At 38.6% G+C, this 19673-nt stretch overlaps 1 protein-coding gene across 5 annotated transcripts in view; it reads left to right on the top strand.

Annotated features, from left to right (window-relative positions):
• dpp6b (dipeptidyl-peptidase 6b) overlaps positions 1-19673 on the top strand; it is a 143472-nt gene that overhangs the window by 25780 nt on the left and 98019 nt on the right. The window contains exon 1 of one of the 5 annotated variants that reach the window (XM_084118790.1): positions 1575-2245. The exons of the other annotated variants lie outside the window; for them this stretch is intronic. Within the exon in view, the coding sequence (XP_083974916.1) occupies positions 2054-2245 (192 nt within the window). The 5' untranslated portion in view covers positions 1575-2053. Of the gene's footprint in view, positions 1-1574; positions 2246-19673 lie in introns of those variants that run through there. 5 annotated transcript variants of the gene reach the window in all.

Genomic DNA, 19673 nt, shown 5'->3' with positions numbered 1-19673 from the left:
GGAGTGGACGAGACTTTACTCAGCTCTAGGTCTCCATCCACAAGGAGACTGTACGGCCTAAAACGGAATGTTTTCCCCGTTTGGTGTAGGGAGCGTGGTGTGGACCCAATGGCTTCAGTGCTGGAGTTCCTCCAAGTTCGCTTCTCTGCTGGTCCTACCCCGTCCACTCCTAAGGTGTACGTGGCTGCAATTGCGGCTTTCCACGCTCCATTAAGTGATGGGCCCTTGGGGAGGCACCAGTTGATCGTACGGTTCCTCTGTGGGGCATGGACCTGGGCTCTGGTTTCCATGGTTTTTAAGTAAAAATGGAAATCGAGGGTAACGCGGATATGATGTCATTGACAGGTGACGCAATGACACTAGTTAAAATTGTGGATTTCTCTGGATTTGAACATTGTTGGATTCACTATATTGTTTTGAGCAGTATGGCCATGTTTCCGTTTCCCTGGTGTTTCAAACTAGAAATATTTTCTTGGGAATATTGTTTTTGTTTTATATTGGAATATTTAATTTGTGTCCTCAAGTTTACATAATTGTATTCTTAATATATATAATACCTCATTAACTAACAAAATACCTAATGACACCAAATATTATCAATTAATTTTATGAAATCTGCAGTGTTTGTGGTGTTTGTTGGTTTGTTTGACTTTTAAAAAAAATCCATCCCATTAGATACAGTTACAGTAACATTTTAAATGTCAAATCACTTGACACCTTGATGTAAGCTAACTGCCACACTGAGCAGTGGCTAATTTAAGCTCTTTGTTTTCATCCACAGCATATTTATGACAGTCTGTTGTACCCTTTTATAGAAATAGCTACATCCCAACAGTCATATTACAATGCAGCCATATTAATGTAAGTTACTGCACGCATGAAGTACAGTACGCCTATACTGTATCAAGAATGACCCAAAAATGTATATTCAAAACTGATGTTCAAAATCCAAAACTCAAGAGTTTGTTAAAACTGAATACTTCCATTAAACATTTTAAAGGACCTCTGAACTGTTAGACACAATCTCAGATTAATCAATTTCATTGCTGTTTTTTATTTTATTTTATTTTTTATAAAGTGCAGTCTAATTCGTTTCTGTATAGGACTACAAGAACAAAAGTTAAGGTGCTATATCCTGTACATTTCAATAGCCTGGAATTAACGGTTATGTTGATGTTCGTGTGCTGTAGCTGTCCATGTGTTGAACGCATGACGTGTCAAGTTCCAATCGATTTCATTTTCAAATGAAAATGTATTTGAGCGGTGTAATGGAAAGCATGAATGAACTAATGTGTGTCGTTTAACGCAACCTGAGCTGTTGTATTTCATTTTACCACGGTGTGGCACTCCAGTACTGCGTAGATGACCTTTCCAGCATTGTTTAGAAGTAGGCTATAATAGATAGGTTATTGCTGAATATTGAACAGTTGTAATCGTCCATTGATTGAATGGGTGATACAAAGTCTACAGTTTCGGTCAGTGTAATTGCTCTATCTAAGTGAATGTGAGATTTGAGAGCAGTGCTTGGTGTATATGTTCTTCAGATAAATATCCTGTCAGTAGTCACTTCTCATGCAGAACGCGTCTCATCCACACACACACACACACACACACACAGCTCTGCGTAAAGCTCTCACTGTTGTCTTTCCATCGCTCGCCTCATCCTCTGAAATGCAGTGAGATTTTTTTATGCTCTGTTTGTTAAATCCGTTGACTCAGTACAGTTTAATATAGGCTGTTGTCGCTTTTCTGTAGACGGGCTATAGAGGAAACAACGTGCTTTGAATGCAGAGCAGACTTTCTCTAGTACCGCCCGGGCTCCAGTCAAAGCCATAAAACAGAGAAATTACTCCAACGGAGCGCATTCGAGATTCATTTCAATTAAAGGCTTCGTCTTGCTGCCTTTCTTCGGAGGACATCAGGCTCTGGGCTATTCGAGAAGAAAAGCGGGTACCTTTCTGCGGAAGAGGGACATTAAAATAAAACACATCTAAGGAGAGCAGCTGATGAGAGATCTCGCGCTTTGAGATGCTTTAGTGATTTTACCGGACTCATGGCTTCGCTTTACCAGAGATTCACGGGGAAGATTAATACCAACAATTCTTTTCCCCATCCACCTGAAGCCAGTCGTCTCCTGGGTGGACAGGTTCCTGAGGAGGATAATAAGGCTGGGAAGAGTCCTCATCACCCCTCATCCCGACCTCCGGTTCAGTTTCGCAAGAGAAACGCCTGCGAGGATGAAGACGTAAGAATCGCGCTTTTATTCCCTTTTTACGCGATAACTCTGTTTTGTATTGGGGACGATATTTTGAACTTTTGTGTTTTTTATAGGGCACGCATAGGCTATAGATTGTTTTCTATATGTCACAAGAAATGAAGCAGAAGTTAAAGTTGTTTTTGCATGTCGTAGGCTAAGGATTATTCTTGTTGGATTCACGTGCGATGTGAAAGTCAGAGTTGGTCGTGTAGTGCACTGAACGTATGTTTTCAACCAGATGTGGCCCAAGAAGGTTTTAAACTATAACAGAACTGTTACGTTTCCTGAGGTGATTTAGTTCTCTAAAAGAAGGCTAAACAAATAGTGACCAGCAGGGTGCTTTTAGCTGAACGCATAACACGTAATCCAAAGAGTTTTTACGATGCGTCTGCCACATGTTATTTTCACTATTCACTGCTTTGACCTTCGATGACAAGAATGACGTCAGAGCCGATAAAGCGTCGCAAATAACAGCCTTGCAAAACAAACAAACAAACAACAACAAAAAAACCCTGAGTGAATTTGTCACGCCTTGTTCCTCATAATGCTGTCACATTAGTATATTTTAGTAGTAGACTTGCATATCTATTTCTGGTTTATTTCATGATTCCATTGTGTCTGTAGGGAATAGCAACTCGGCTAATGGATGATGTATTCACTTTTCTTCATTGAAACTGTCTAGACAAATCATTCATGCTTTGCAGGGTCAAGGCCTACTAGAGCTGACTGCAGAAGGTTGTGACTCTCAAAGGTACTTACTGTAAAATAATCTAGACCACTGGTTATTTGATAACGTTTTTGTTTTAGACTATAGAACTAAGACTAATGTTTTACATTACCCAATTGCAATTTTGATTGGTCACACGTTTGTTTTGGTACGTTACATTAAGTTGTTCTGAGAGCTTTCGCCTCACAAACAGCAACTGGCTCTTTTAACAAGCTTTGGATCCGACTTTTGGAGCAAAAGGACTGTGGATACTAAGTCACGCTACATCCGGTGACAGTATGTCAGGGCAATTGGATTCTGCTGAATAATTAATGAACAAGGCAGTGACAATCAGCAGACAGTGGTCTGTCTCAATCAGTCCCCCTTGATTGTGTTACCTGTTGTGTTTTGTAACTAATAATGGGTTTGGATAAAGTTGTGTGAAACAAAAGTTTGGTCCAATGTCAATTAAATATTGAATATAATTTGAATAAATACAATTTGAAAATATATGAAATGTCAGTCTGGCATTGGAACGCATAGAAACAATTCACAGATATACACTATATTGCCAAAAGTTTTGGGACGTCTGCCTTGAACCTTAATGACATCCCATTCTTAATCCGTAGGGTTTAATGTGGAGTTGGCCCAAAGCCCACTCGTTGCAGCTATAACAGCTTCAACTCTTCTGGGAAGGCTTTCCACAAGGTTTAGGAGTGTGTTTATGGGAATATTTTACCATTCTTCTAGAAGCGCATTTGTGAGGTCAGGCACTGATGTTGGACGAGAAGGCCTGGCTCGCAGTCTCTGCTCTAATTCATCCCAAAGGTGTTCTATCGGGTTAAGGTCAGGACTCTGTGCAGGCCAGTCAAGTTCCTCCACACCAAACTCGCTCATCCATGTCTTTATGGACCTTGCTGTGTGCACTGGTGCGCAGTCATGTTGGAACAGGAAGGGACCATCCCCAAACTGTTCCCACAAAGTTGGGAGCATGAAATTGTCCAAAATGTTTTGGTATGCTGAAGCATTAAGAGTTCCTTTCACTGGAACTAAGGGGCCAAGCCCAACCCCTGAAAAACAACCCCACACCATGATCCCCCCTCCACCAAACTTTACACTTGGCACAATGCAGTCAGGCAAGTACCGTTCTCCTGGCAACCGCCAAACTCAGACTTGTCCATCGGATTGCCAGACAGAGAAGCGTGATTCGTCACTCCAGAGAACACGTCTCCACTGTTCTAGAGTCCAGAACTTTTAATTATAAAAATATAATTATTTTTATAATATCATTAACAGTTGACAGTAGAATTTTTAGTAGTGAGGAAATTTCACGCATGGACTTATTGCACAGGCGGCAACCTATCACGTTACCACACTTGAATTCACTGAGCTCCTGAGAGCGACCCATTCTTTCACAGATGTTTGTAGAAGCAGTCTTCATGCCTAGGTGCTTGATTTTATACTGTGGCCATGGAAGTGATTGGAACATCTGGTGAGCTTATTACGTTTGCACACACCAATATTTGTAAAATCACAGCTCTTTACTGCTTTTATAATCTCATTCATCATAAAGACAAGAAACAATGAGCGCTTGTGCCCTTCACAACATAACTTCGCCTCAAGCTATTTTCATTAGCTTCATCTTCACACTTAATCCAATTCTCTGAAACAAATTCTCAATAGCCGAAACCAGTTTGTCGAATAAATCACTCTTTCTGTAAAACATTAAACAAGTTCAGGTAGTTAAGACACTGTTTGCAAATCTCATGCACTCTTTTTGCAAAAATCTAAACGCATTCTCACTCACTAAAACAATATTGCACTGTGATGCACTTATGTTTCAAAACACTAAACACAGGCAGGCAAAAGTTAAACACAACTACAACACAGTTGTCATCATTTACACACACAATGATGGTTCAAACCTGTTTCTAATGATGTCATCAGACTAACTGTACAAGTCAGTTCAGAGTGCCAAAATTGACTCAAAATGTTGCACTGAATGTTGATACCAACCATGGATGGAAACAATATAAGAGGGAGAGGAGGAAGAGTGTGTGTAATAGGTGTGCAAGCTGTGGACAGTGTTGTCAAGGCTGGATCCGGCACACCAGAGGGGTTTTCCCTTTGCCTGGCAAGAGACGACATTGTCTGTGACGTGGACAAAGTCCTCAGGCTGGACCCAGCATGAAGACATGATGCTGAGGGAGAATGAATCTCTCACTGACTTTACAGTTGCACAACTCTGAGTTTACAGTAACATGCTTTTCATTTAGAGTTTTTTTTACTTTTTTGCTTTTGCAGTTACTGTATTTTTACAGTGTGCAAGTGCTGAATTATTCACCTTACTACTTTGAGTTGTGATTACTATACTTTTTTACGTAGTTGCAAAATATACTTTTTTTTTTCTGTAAAGGCCCTTGCACACTGAGTCCGAAATTCGCGTCCGAAATTTTCGCACGTTAAAAAAGAAATACGACCTCACGTTATGTCAATCACACTTGCACACTGCCTCCGAAACTTTCGTCCGTCAAAAAAAAAAATCGAATCGGGTTCGATTTTCTGCGTTTTTCGCATCTGTAACAAGCGTTTGAATGGTGTTTCGACAGTTTAGAGCCACAGAATGACGGATACGAAAAAACGCATGCGAAAATTTCGGATTCAGTGTGCAAGGACCTTAACTGCATGCTTTTGCATCTGTGTTCTCCATTTTTTATGTAGTGTCTAATGAAAGATCTGTAGTGTTTGAAATATTGACTTTATATTTTGACTAGCTGTGTGAATGATCTGAAAGCTCAGATAAAATAGGTTTGAGGCAATTGTTTGATTTTGCCAGAAGAGTCGGAGCTTCTCTGAATGTAGTTTGGATATTTGGTTTTGTGTTTCAGGTTTTGAGAAAGTGGGTGATGGTATCGAGATGTGTTTTAGCAATTCAGAAAAACTGTAAACTAAACATGAAATTTTAAAATAGTATTTTCATGTAAAATGTGCTCAAGTAATCAAACTTCGAAATTTCGGCGTGAACTGTATTTTTTTCAATGCTTAATTATTTCTCCTGTCCTGGCTTGCAAAGACCTATTGTAAAGTTAAGTTAGTCAATCGTAAGCTGATTTCCCAATAAAGCGTTAACACTTGCTCTGAAATATACATTATTAAATTGATTCTGTTCTCTTTCTCAATGGTCAATCAACATGCATTGATGGTTAAGTCATTAGATGGTTAGACTATCCACTGACTTCTTGATCTATACAGGCTGTCAGTGTATAAAGTATCAAACCAGGTTTTTCATCTTGTAATCCCTTGCTCTGTTTGGCAGGGCTGTGAGCCAGTACAGTGACCTTAATTAATCATCCATAGGTGGCTAGCCCAGAATAGAGTGACATTCAAAAGGACAGAGGCCTGTGGATATGTTTCCTTTCATGAAGAGAAGCATATTGACTTTCTCTGTATACTCAAGCAGGCAGGGGGCAGTCAAAGAACCTGGCTTTGCCTTGTGTCACAGTCCACAATGTGTGACAGACTGGATAAGATCAAGCAGGCTGCCTGAAGACAGGAGTTTGAGAATTACAAATCGTGACTTGCATGTTTCGGTTGAAGTCTCATCATGTGAGCCTCAGGACCCAATGAGAACTGCTGGTTTCTGTACATTTCACTAGTTTACTAACTAAGCCACATGACTACGGACATTTGAGAAGGTCAATCAACGCAATCTTTTTAATTACCTCTCCACACACCAGTGAAAATGATAGTGTCTGTGTTGAAATGTCACATTCGATTGTAGGCTTACTTCTCTATTATGAATAATGCACATATAGCATTAGAACACTAATGGCATGCAAATGAGTATCACACAGAATTACATGGCCTATTCTTGATGCTTTACATGGAGTAAACAATTTGTCAAGCAGCCATACTGATAATGAAAAATATAATTACAATAACAATATTTTTGTTTAATAAAATTGATCTTCTCCAAAAAGGCTTTTCTAAGCTTTACTGAATAAAAAAAAAACTGTCTGTCTGGCTGGATGCGCTTATCTCCGTGCTTAGATCCATTCCAAGAAATTAATCTACATCTAATCTGGTGGTTACATCACATCTCTCCGGAGCATACTCAGGTCATCCAACCGTTTCAAAATGTGTTATTTCACTACACAGGAGGTGTGAGTATTTTGCAATTGTCAAATATTGTATTGTGAAAAAAAACTATTGTGTTTCATAAACCAGTCATAAATTGACATTTATTTCTAACCATGTGATTGTGGGATACTGGAAACACAAGCTTATGCAAAGAAGTTTTTTATTTCACTGTGTGCAAAGTCTGACCTCCGAATTCATATCAGAAGATGTACATCCAATAGAGGATCTATAAGTCACAGATTGACCTCTTGATGTGAATTCAAAGAATACAAACTGTAGTCACAGGTTTAAGGTACAGCGGGAAATTGAAGTTGATGGTATATTTTTACACTTTGAAGTCACAATCAAAATGGACAATTCTTATTCTTTATGGACAATTGCAGTGTTTATTATTTTGTCACAAAATCAAGTCCCATCCTAAGTTTTTTTCTAGTTTGGGAAGACGTTTCATTCAGAGATACATAGGGAAGAAAAGACAATTGCAGTTTCCATTGTATGCTTTGTATACAGCAATTAGAATGTTCAACTTTAATGCCTAACCTATTAATGTTCATGAGCTTTGTATTATCTTAAAAATATTCACACCAACAAAATTAAAATGTCAAACGGTGAAGGAAAACACATTACCTGGAATCTAGAAGCAGTAAAAGCCAAATCTGACCTACTGATTTTCACAGATTGACAAACAACATTTGTTAAATCAATGTGCCATATCATTAAAGGTAGGGTTGGCAATTTTTGGAGAGGCTAGCAATAGCGAGCTAGCTTTGAAAGCATAAGATCCCACCCTCCTTTCAGAGCGTCTCCAAAGCCACGCCTCCTTCAAAACACATGAACACGTACAGCAGGGAGCAAACAAAAGCATCACGAGAGACGGCGTTAAACTACATCATGTTTCAATGCACATAACATTACAATAATAATACATAAACAACTTAAAGAGCACTGACCTGTACCACCTGACTGCTGCAGATTCATTTCAGCGTTGATAGTTGTTGCCATTGAAACGCATAAATTCGAGTCACGAACCGCTCCGAGTATAACGTCACGGGTTTCCATCTCTTCCAAATTACAGTAGTTATGGCGTGAACGCAGCATAAGCTGGTTGTTTTGGTTCAGGAGGAACTGTTTTACAGCTGTTTTGGTTTCAGTTGCGGTGCTCGGTGACTGACGTCTGTCTAACTCTGCATAGAATGAAACGCGCTGATGACGTGTGATGCCTCGCGAGCAGGTGTGCGGAGGTATGAACATACATACGCTGACAGGCAGGTAGGACATCATATCAATGCATTCGGACTCTAGCTGAAGAGAAAAATATGAGCACAGTGTGTGATGCTGATGAGATCTCTTCTGAATGTTTAGAGGAGAAAAATGTGAAACCCTTGGAGTCTTTAGTTTAGGAGAAAAATCTGAGCACAGTGTGTGATGTCGTTGAGATCTTTTCTAAAACTTTAAAGGAGACCATTGTGAGAGTGTTAGAATGTTTTGTCTCAGGAGACAAGAGTAAGAAGCAGGAGACTCAAGCTAAAATCTTCATTTGATGTTAATGCAACCTCATTTATATATCTAGTAGAATAATTTAAGATGTGAACAGAGATTTATTTGTGACAACCATGGAGCACATGTTTCTCTTAAAATAAAATTGAAGACATCTGAAGACAAAACTAATACCTAAATGAGACATATAAGAAAATAACCACTTAATATCCTGAGCTTAGAGAAACCTCTGTCAGAGCCATAGCCTTGTGGGCAGCACATCGACATCGAGACACAGCTGCACCTCAGACAGCACGAGTTCGAGTCCTAGATAAAGGTACTTTCCTGCTCCTGTTCCCTTCTCACCTCTCCCATTGTTTCCTGTCTCTCCTCATGCTGTCCTGTCCATTAAAGGTGAAAAAACCCAATGGCATAAAAAAGAGCAACCTCTGCAAGACAATAGAGAGATCTCCCATGTTTCTCACAGCCCGTCCTCATTTTGGACTCCTTCCTCTCAGAAATTATTCATGTCTCATTTGTGCCTACTTTATTTTTATTTAGGAGAAACATTGAACATCAAACACTGTTGATACTAAAATGAGAAATATTTGAGAATCACAACTAAGTCTCCTGAGCTTAAAAAGAGCAAATCTGCGCAATAAAATATTCCTAGTATTGAAAGAGATTGCAGCAAGATAATAAGGAGATGTTCTATGTCTCATTTGTGTCTACTTTTATTTCTCCTAAGGAATTTTAGGATAAACATTTGAGACACTGTTGATACTAAAATGAGAGATATATGAGATTCACAACTAAGTCTCCTGAGCTTAGGAAAAGAAACCACTGAGCAATACATTTTTTCTCTGGGTGACTTTAGGTTTCTGTGTCACTTGCTCACTATTATCACACTTGAGAGTATTCGTATGTTTCTTACTGTGATAATGGTGGAGCAGATTGTTAATGTTGAAACATTTTTTGTATCAACTAAGTGTGAGAGACATACTATCACTGATACAATTGTAACTTTCTCCCAGAGGACTCGCTCGTATAAATGCTTGAGAAGAGAAATGTTATTCTTAGCCCCCCATGTTCTCATTAAGGTAGACTTGACTTAGAAATGTGTCTCACTTTATACTTAAAGTAAGAGACAATGGTATGGCAAAACAAAGCATTTGATTTTCCTCATCAAAAGTGATTGTTTCTTAGCTTTATGCTTCACACCACACGTGGATCACTGTGAATTCCTCAAGTGTCTATCACAAAGATCGGCCAACGCAAATGCCTAGACTGATTTCGTGAGATGAACAGTCTGGCTTCTTTGAGATAAATAGAAGTTAAAAATAGACTACAGCTGAATATGTTAGCAAAAAAACCCCACCAAACTTTAAGCCTGAATAATAATCTCGTCATGTGTCGGAAATTGACTTTGAGTAAGTGTGGAGAGGAAGTTGATTGAAAATACTGGCTCTGCCTGTTTGAAATGTGACCGCGTGAAATGCATCATCCGAACAGATGGCAGGCAGCAGCGATCCAGGCCTGTCATATTAAGCCCCAGCTGTCATGGTGAGAAGTACACTTCATTTTGAATGCGCAAACACTCCCCAATGACTAAATACATGCAACCATCTAGTACTGTTACAGTTTGTACAGCTTTGCGGTCCAGATAATTGCATGATAATATGCAAAAACACTTGAACCAAAAAGCATGAACATTTCTCATGCAGACAGATGTTATTTTATCTGATTGTTGCTGGATAATCAGGCCTTTTGAGCTCTGTTAGCAAGACAAACATCTGGGATGAGATTCCCAGTTGATCCGCACACTCTGAAGAACACACTGAAAAAATGATATGATCAATGAGTTATGACAACATGTGTTTTACATTGTTAAGCAATTTTCACCTTTTAGTTTTCACTCATTTTTTAAGTCAGTTTAATGTAAGTTAAGTTGAAATGACTTAAGTCAAGTCACATTCATTTATATTGCGCTTTTAACAATATAGATTGTTTCAAAGCAGCTTTACAGTGATAATAGGAAGTTAAAGTAACAGAGATTGTTTTGGACTTAAACATCCAAGTTAAAAATTTAAGGCAGTAACTTTTTTTTTACAGTGTAGCTTAGAGGTTTAAAGTCTTATTCTAAGCTGAAAGCTTTATCAAGTTAGTCAATTTTTTTTGCAGATTCCATTAGGATGACCTGCTCGTGACGGTGAACCTGATTTCACCTAGTGGAACATGTTCCTGGATCAACATCTTTGTTGATCCTGGAACATCATTCCAATCGACCAATCAGATTTGAAAGACAAGTTTACAGTTTGTCAAGTTTAGGTTTACATATGTGCTTCAACACATGCTACCAATCAAATTCAAGGACTGTTGTATAAATAGAATATACAGAACAGTCTTTTTGTCAACCTAATTTCTAATGAAAGTTTTTGTGGCATATAATAATTTTCATCCATTGGTTTGCAAACATTAAAGGGGAACTTGGCAACTCTAGTCATTTCTTCGCTGATTTTCACTTTTGTTGTCGCATGTTTTCTCAACGAGCTCCCCCTACAGCTGTGGGCCGTATATTTACCGGGACGTTAGTCCCCATGTTGCAAGGTTGGTTTTCCACCTGGGAACGCTAGGGGGAGCGGGGAAAGTCACCATTTTCACCAGAACAGGTTATTTAACCATCCAAATGATTTCTAAACGGTTTTATTAAGTTGAAATAGTTGCCAAGTTCCCCTTTAACAGAAAACAAAATAGTAAATCCACTTACAGTCACAGCAGTACTGTAGGTTTAAAAGCAGAATTGTAAAGCTCATATTTTTGCACTTACATAATCCTTGAGTTTTTAAGCCATAAACTTGTCTAAATCATGCTTTTGAGGTGGATGAACTTCTGGTTATTTATTACCAATAAACATTTTTGTGAGAAACATATTAAGAGGTCTCGGTTGAAGACAATATAATGGTTAATCTAATAAACATTGTTTTCCAACTAAGCGGCCAGCTCTGCTTACAGACACTTCCTGTTTACTATATTTGTACTTCTACCACAATCAAATAAATGCAGATCTGGCTGTATTTAGATGTCTGTTCTTTTCCCCATCTGCCTATCAAATCAGTCTGAAGTGGCTCAAAGGTCAGCTGCTCTGTGCCGTAATGGCTTCCTATCTCTGCTTCAAAAGCTGCTCCCTCTTCCCTCCGTGGGTCCTCTGCCTCACCGTTGCCATGGTTTCTAAGGTTGAAAAGGGTGAGGCTGAAACCTGCATGTCGCCTCCTTTTTTTAAAGAAAAAAAAAACCTTTTCACGGATTACCATCTGCAGATGACGTGGAGCTTCACAAAATCAGCTGAAGTGGCAACTAATGACATCACATGGTTCGACAATATTAAGCTGCTAATGTGTCTGACGTGAGAATTTTTTGATCAATAATAAAGCGACCTGAACATGTGATCGTTTAGCACCCGAGGGTGGGAAAATGCCATTTCTGTAAATCAGTTAATTGCAGACATAAATAATTCAAGCTGTGTGTGTGTGTGTGTGTGTGTGTGTGTGTGTGTGTGTGTGTGTGTGTGTGTGAAGGTGACAGGCACTCTCTACATTCACACATCGTGACTCTTCAGGTCTTTGAGGGCTTGCTGTCACTGAGCATTGATCTGCTTTTTCTGCCAAACTTCCCCCGTCCCACCCACCTCAGAGCCTCTCAACAGGCCATCAGTCAGCTCTTGTTCCCACCGTCCCGCCCATGGCTGCGTCGACAGCATATCTGTCATTTCCTGCCACGCCCTTGGGACGTGTTGGCAGGCCCTCAATAACAGCGGAGAAAAATCTCTCCTCGTTCAGCCAGCCAATCACAGAGGGACGTGAGCTGTAATTTTTGAAAAGCACACTGTGGGAATAAATTTACATTTGAATGCATTTAGCCTAAGATAATGGGTGCTAAATTCTCTGTAAAACATGCCTGTCCATCACAGGTGACTACATGAATAATAAAAGCATTTAATAGCACTGAAAAATGTAATAATGATGCAGAAACCTTGAACAGTCTTCGCCCTTCACACATTGTCACATTTACTCTTTTTTTTTTTTTTAAGTCAACATGAAATGGCATTGGCAACCCATTTTACTTTCATAATGTGACATATAAACATTCAGTAAAACATCTAACATTTTGTCTTTGGAATCTAAACAGTTTTTCTTTGGAAAAACGTGCACTGATGATTGATCATAATGCATATCAATCCTATAAACCCTGCTGTATCATATACGCAAATTTCTAAGGCCTCTAAATTATTAACATGATCAACTTTGCTGAAGATCCTGTTGTACTCAATCTACTTCATGCCTTCTTTCATCTGACTGATAGTTAAAATTTTTAAGCCAGTAAAAGGCCTTTTAGTATAACATCCCCTTCAGGTCGTGGTAAATGTGTCTTTCTGCCGTGATATATTTACTGATTTTTATAAAGTAAATAACTTTCAAGATGTTACTGTACTACAACAACTTAGATTTACTTGATTATCCATACATACTTTTTTTTGAAAGATAATGTTAAAATGTATCAAATATGATCGCCCCCACAATAAAAACTACAGAGCCTTGATCATTTAAATATCATCTTACTAAGACAAATGGCGGTGGATTTCAGCATATATATATACACACACATACACAATTTATGTAAGTATTTTGCTATACTTCTATAATGCATTGATTTGCATTACAAGCTATCATGTAATTGAACAGACAAGCTATCATGCTGAATTTTACTTCATATGTCAGGCTTTACACAGTTAAGAAAGCAAATAAGGGTCAGTTTTGATTTCATGTTGACTATGATAAATAAATTATTAAATTATTGTGTCTTGCCTTCCAGTTTTCTCTGACAAAGCTCATGTTGAAATGTCAAGTTGCTTCTGGAGTCTTTCATAAGAGGTTTATATCGATGTGCAAAGTGATAAATCTTTCTTTCTTTCTTTCTTTCTTTCTTTCTTTCTTTCTTTCTTTCTTTCTTTCTTTCTTTCTTTCTTTCTTTCTTTCTTTCTTTCTTTCTTTCTTTCTTTCTTTCTTTCTTTCTTTCTTTCTTTCTTTCTTTCTTTCTTTCTTTCTTTCTTTCCTTCCTTCCTTCCTTCTCTGTCTCTCTCCTTGCTTCTCTCAACCAGGGCTCTCTGTGGCTGGAGAACTTTCTCCAGAGCACTTCTTCATCCTCTCTGTGCTAAGAATAGCAGTCTGTTTACTTCTGTTCCACTTTCCTCCTTACTTTCACTGTAAGCTCTTTTCCCGGAGTTTTACTAGGCCAGCAGTGATGTACAACTCTGCGCTGTATAACTTTGGCCTGACATAAGCTGCCTCTCAAAACTTCTTCATCAGTTTCCAATTGTATGTATAATAGCTCTTTTCAAAGAAAGGACCTTCTGTTTTCTCAGCGGAGGGCTGAAGAGGGCTCGGTGACTGTATGATGTGTTTTTTTTGTGTGTGTGGAATATATAGAGCTTCAGCTGATGTTTACGTGCTGTAAACAAAGCCCTTTGTTTCTGCAGCTGTACATCCAAATAAGACCAAGGCTACAGTCTGCCAATGATACATTACTGTCTGTAATATGAATAGCACATCATTTCCAGACCTGAGCATGAGATGCAAAACTGACTGAAGAGGATAAAACCACCACATAAATAAAAAACCTTCATTGCATACGCTATCAGTCAAACCCTTTGATTCTAAGTATTTTGCTCAAATGGTTTTTTTACTTAAATTACTTTATTAAAAAGGAAGGAATTTCTTTGCAAATGTAAATAAAAATAATTAATTTAATTATATATATATAATTATATATATTTTATATATATATATATATATATATATATATATATAATTATTTATATTTTTTAAGTCAGACCTGATAGTGAAAAAAAGTAGCCTACAAATATACAGCGCTATGTCTATCTATATGTCTACAACGCAGTCTATTTACATTAAAACCACCCACTTTGTTGGCAAAGGCTATTTTCACTAACTCGAATGAAGTATTAATGTATAAAATAATATCTGAAAAAAAAAGTTTTTCTTTCTATCACAAGAATAAACTAATTTATAATGACTTCCAACTAGTGTTTAAAAAGTAGAATATGGTAATACATAATTTTTCAAAATTGTGTTTTACTTTTCTGTGGCCACTGAAGTTTTTAATACACTTGATGGACTATGTTCTAGTCTATACTGCTTTGTAAGGATGTAATTAGGGCTTGTCTGGTTGCAACTGGAAACTTGAGAGGGGCTCATTATCACTGGTTGATGTATAGTGTGTATTGATTTCTGCAGGGAAACAGCAGTGAAGTGTCCTCTTACCGCTGGACCACCGCTGGCCACCAGGGGCGCCGCAGCCCCAGAAATCAGCAGCACATGTTGTTCTATTTTTGCAGCTGCTTCAGCTTGTAGTTTGGCAGTGTATGCATATGACAGTTATAGAAATGCAGTCATCCATCTCCATAATTAAATGCACAATAAAATGTGTATTAAAGTCAACATGAAACCGACTTCTGTTTACTCCAGTTTATTTATAATGCCTCTTGTGCAAGATGCATCGATGCATTTATTAAAAAATGCTGTCTTCATAAGCTCTTATCATTTTTAATCCCTAAAATCAAACAAATCCTGATAATATCAAGTCCAACCCAACATTTGTACTTAATGTAAGTGTTTATTGCAAATAATATTTCATATCATTTCATCATATCATATATCATATCATATGAAACTGTTAGCATCCAGAATGAATGCTTTAAGTAAGACAGAGAAAAAGTCAACCTCAAAATGAAACCATACCTGACTTTCCTCTAAAATAAAACAATTTCTGGGTTCAGAGTAAAACTATTTATAGCCACTCACACCCTCAACATTGAAGAGGATTGATTGTGTTAGTAATGAGTGTGTCAGCGGCGTATCCCAAAGGCTCATATTAATGAGCAACAGGAATCTTTTTGTCCATTGGGTCATCTCATACAAGAAAAAAGACCAATTTCCAATTAGAATGACTCGGGAGTCGAAAAGCCCCAAGCAACGCTTTATCTACCACAGACTTCAGGAGTGTGTGTGTGAGAAAATTATGAGTGTTTGACTATTTGTCTTTCCTAGAGGATTTAAAGATGACTAGAGCTTCCATTCTGTTGATCCAAAAGTCTGAGACCTTTTCACATTTGAACGAGGAAATGAGCAAATATTTTTTTCAAGTTATGACATAAAATAACATAATAAAAATAAAAATAATAATAATCTAAAATAAAAAAAAGTGACACAATTCCACAAGAAGCTCTTTAGAGCGTTATTGCATATATGCTGATAATACAATATGTAATTTTAAAAACTGTATTTAATAACAATAATAATAAAGCAAAATATAAGCATTTTCCTAGACTTTCTGACACCTGAATGCATCTATAAGGTTTTAGGAATCTTTTGAAAGTGAGAACTGTGCACAATGCAACCAGCAGGGGGCAGTGCAATCCTCCATGAAACTGGGAACGTCCTTTTTTATTTGAATAAACGGAATTAATGTAATCTGTAGTCTGATGCCATTTGAGTCATAATAGAAGGTTGTGTACTGTTCATTTCCATTACATGGCAGACATTTTAACCAGTGTCGATTAAACAAAGCCGAAGCAGTAGTTTAATAATTTAGAATACCGTCAGTTTGAAATGTAGGGTGAATTAAGGGTGATTGGGACAGTTTTTGAAGGTTTCTTGCCATAAATTAAAAACAACAGCCCAACACATGATATATTTCTGTAATACTGAAAATGTTACCTATCCATTTGAACATGAAAAAAGTTTATAGGCTATTATAATGAAAGGATGTTTTACATACACTTTTATGTAAACTGAGCCAAAACCCTTGGCTAATATTTGGGTGATTGGGACACAACGTTTGGGTGATTGGGACAGCACATCTTTTCATTAATTTAGGGTAGTGTAAGCATATTTACTGTATTGCACAAGTTAGTTCATTATCATTTGAGATTATTTGGATGAGAAGTTGGGTGCCTCCATGAATTAACTGTTTGACAAACGCATTTAACCTGCACAAACCTTTAATGGAAACATACATAATGGTTTATTACTGCAACACATTCTGTAAAAAGAATGTAACTATAATGTTTCTATTTTCAGAATTTGGTCATTTTATTTTAGCAAAATCTAGCTTATGAATATTTTTGTGGTTGATTAGGGCTTACACAAATAAAGAGGTTGGGAACCACTGATTTAGAGCATACAGATCATAAACAATGGTTCTCTATTGCAAGGTTAATCATTTTCTTAATTAGCAAAGCCTTTAAGCTCTGTCCCATGCTGTCCCATCCACCCAAATTGTGTTTGGGTGGATGGGACAAAATAAAAATAACCTGTTCTGAAAATAGAAACACGTTATTAACTAATTTTTTACTGATTTTGTATCAGTAATGCATCATATTTGTGTTTCCATCGAAGGTTTGTACAATATTAGCTATGACAATTTTAGGACCTTATTATGAAATCAGCAAAAGCTAATGTCATTTTCCTCAGTTCATGTATTTCAGGGTCAACTTCCTGTTTGATGCCTGCCCCACCCACCTACAGGATGTCACACCAATAAGGGCATCCAATTTTGATCATGTGGTCTCACAGCTAGGGCTTTCACTCATTAGGTGAGAAAATAAACTCTGTATGTACTACTGTCCCATTCGACCTTATGCCCCAATCACCCTTAATTCACCTACACAAAAAGACAGCATCCTGCATTTCTTATACCATTACTATGCAACAAAGGAAAGAAGGCTACATTGTGGAGTGGACACATTGTCTTTGCTACCTCTCTTAATGTAAGAATAGTAACACCAAAGCTATATTGGTTGTCCTCACAGTGAGGGAATTGTGTTGTTCCTGTTTGTGAAGATGAAGCCATGTAGAATTAATGTGTTGTGCCACAGAAGTTGTCATTTATTGACTCTGAAATGATAGCAGAGGGTCACTGGGACCAAAGGGAATCAAACAGACCGCACAGCGTTTGGGTTTGATTGCTCTATTCTCTTCTGAGACAGTAAAACATAAACCTCTGGCTGAATTTGAATTTATTTGCTCATGTCATTCTGTGCAAAGGTGAATTCTATTTTACAGTACATTAAACATACTGTGAAAATGATTGGTTGATGAATTATGATTAAAAAAATAGGGTAAAAAAATGTAGGCAACATTTTTGAAAGACAGTACTGCAACAATCTGTTTAAAAATTATTGTTCATAATGTTTTCTCATTTGCCAGTAAAACATGTGAACATCCATGAAACAAATTAATTTTACTAGCAAAATTGTACAAAAATATATTACAATTTTGAATATACTAAAATTAAACAAAACAAAGTCAAAACTGTACCTTAAGCATGTTTTAATACTGAAAGTTTACAGTTACAGTTCATCAAATTAATGAATCAAATTTTATCTGTAAATGATAATGGATTTAGTAAATATTTAATTTGTAATTTTATGTTTCATTATGTTTTTTTATTACATTTAATTCGTTTTTTATTGTTATTTACTGCAAATAGTAGGCAACATAATTATGCTGTGTAAAATACCTTCTTATGCCTTCTTATGGCAAAAAGAAAATCGTCTTGGTTACGTATGTAACCCTCGTTCCCTGAGGAGGGAACGGAGACGTTACGTCAGTGAGTGACGAAATGGGGGTTTTGCTTAGAAGCCTATCACCTTCGAGTTCTACAAAACGAGCCAATGGCAAGGAAAATGCCATGGGTCTGCGGAATTTGCATAGTGCAAGTCCGCCCCACCGCATGGATATAAAAGGAGGGACGCTGGCAATCTCGCATTATGTTTTCCGCTGAGGAGCCAAGACTGAACTCCAGGCCGGCAGAGGGACTTAACGTAACCGAGACATTCCCTTTCGTTCAGTCACTACGAGTTATGTCAGTGAATGACGAAATGGGGGTCCCAATTCAATCACGCCACAGCAGCTGTCTTCCAGTGCCCTGTGCAAGTCTGAGCTCCCTGTCGTGAGACTAGCACGGACAAAGGTCTAGGCTTAACGCAGGAATACCAAGGTATACTGGGTGGCATATCCCAGGTGGAATGTGTAACACAGCGCATCCAGCCCGCAGGGTGGAATGTTTCAACCTCGAGATGGCAAGAGGGGTCTTGCCGAGGGAAAACACGTGCTCGGTGGAGACTTAACGTGGAAATACACATGTGAGGGTTGCCCAAGCGTGGAGCACCTAGCAATTCACGAGGGCTGACCAACCGGGCATGCACTCTGGTGACGGCATCGATAGTGCAGGAGGAACTCAGGGTCTAAGAAAAACTCATCTGAGTGAAATAGCACACGTATCCAGTCTGTGGAGTGGAATGGCGCAACAAGCGATGACACCAAGCAGGTCCTACTTACTGGCTAGTGGAAGCGAGTACATGAGAGGACACTGGCTCTACCCGGAGATTATAGAATCTCGCGAAAGTGTTGGGTGTCGCCCAGCCTGCAGCTCTACAGATGTCTGTTAGTGAGGTGCCATGCACTAAAGCCCAGGAGGAGGTCACACTCCGGGTGGAGTGTGCCTTTACCCCTAGGGGGCATGGTCGACCCTGCATCTGGTAAGCCAAGACAATGGCGTCCACTATCCAGTGAGACAACCTTTGCTTGGAGAGAGTCTTTCCCTTCAGCTTCCCATCATAACAGGCAAAGAGCTGGTCTGAGGTCCTGAAACACTGCGTTCTGTCTACGTAAGCACGGAGGGCGCGTACTGGACAGAGCAGTGCCAAGGCTGGGTCTACCTCCTCCGAGGGCAGCGTTTGCAGGTTCACCACCTGATCCCTGAAAGGAGTGGTGGGAACCTTGGGCACGTATCCAGGCCGGGGTCTCAAGATCATGTGAGAGTTAGCCGGGCCGAATTCTAGGCACGCTTCGTCAACCGAAAATGCCTGCAGGTCCCCTACCTCGATCGCGAAGCCAGTGCTGAAGTGGTCTCATATGAAGTAGTCAGAGCGGCGTGGCTGCCGCTGTGGATGCCATATGCCCCAGGAGCCTCTGAAATGACTTCAGTGGAACCGCACTCTTGCCCTCGAATTGA

This window comes from Abramis brama (genome assembly GCF_963993115.1).
Source record: "Abramis brama genome assembly, chromosome: 7".
NCBI classification, from domain to species: domain Eukaryota; kingdom Metazoa; phylum Chordata; class Actinopteri; order Cypriniformes; family Leuciscidae; genus Abramis; species Abramis brama.
The sequence above is the reverse complement of the archived record's forward strand: the minus strand, read 5'-3'. Positions and strand labels throughout refer to the sequence as shown.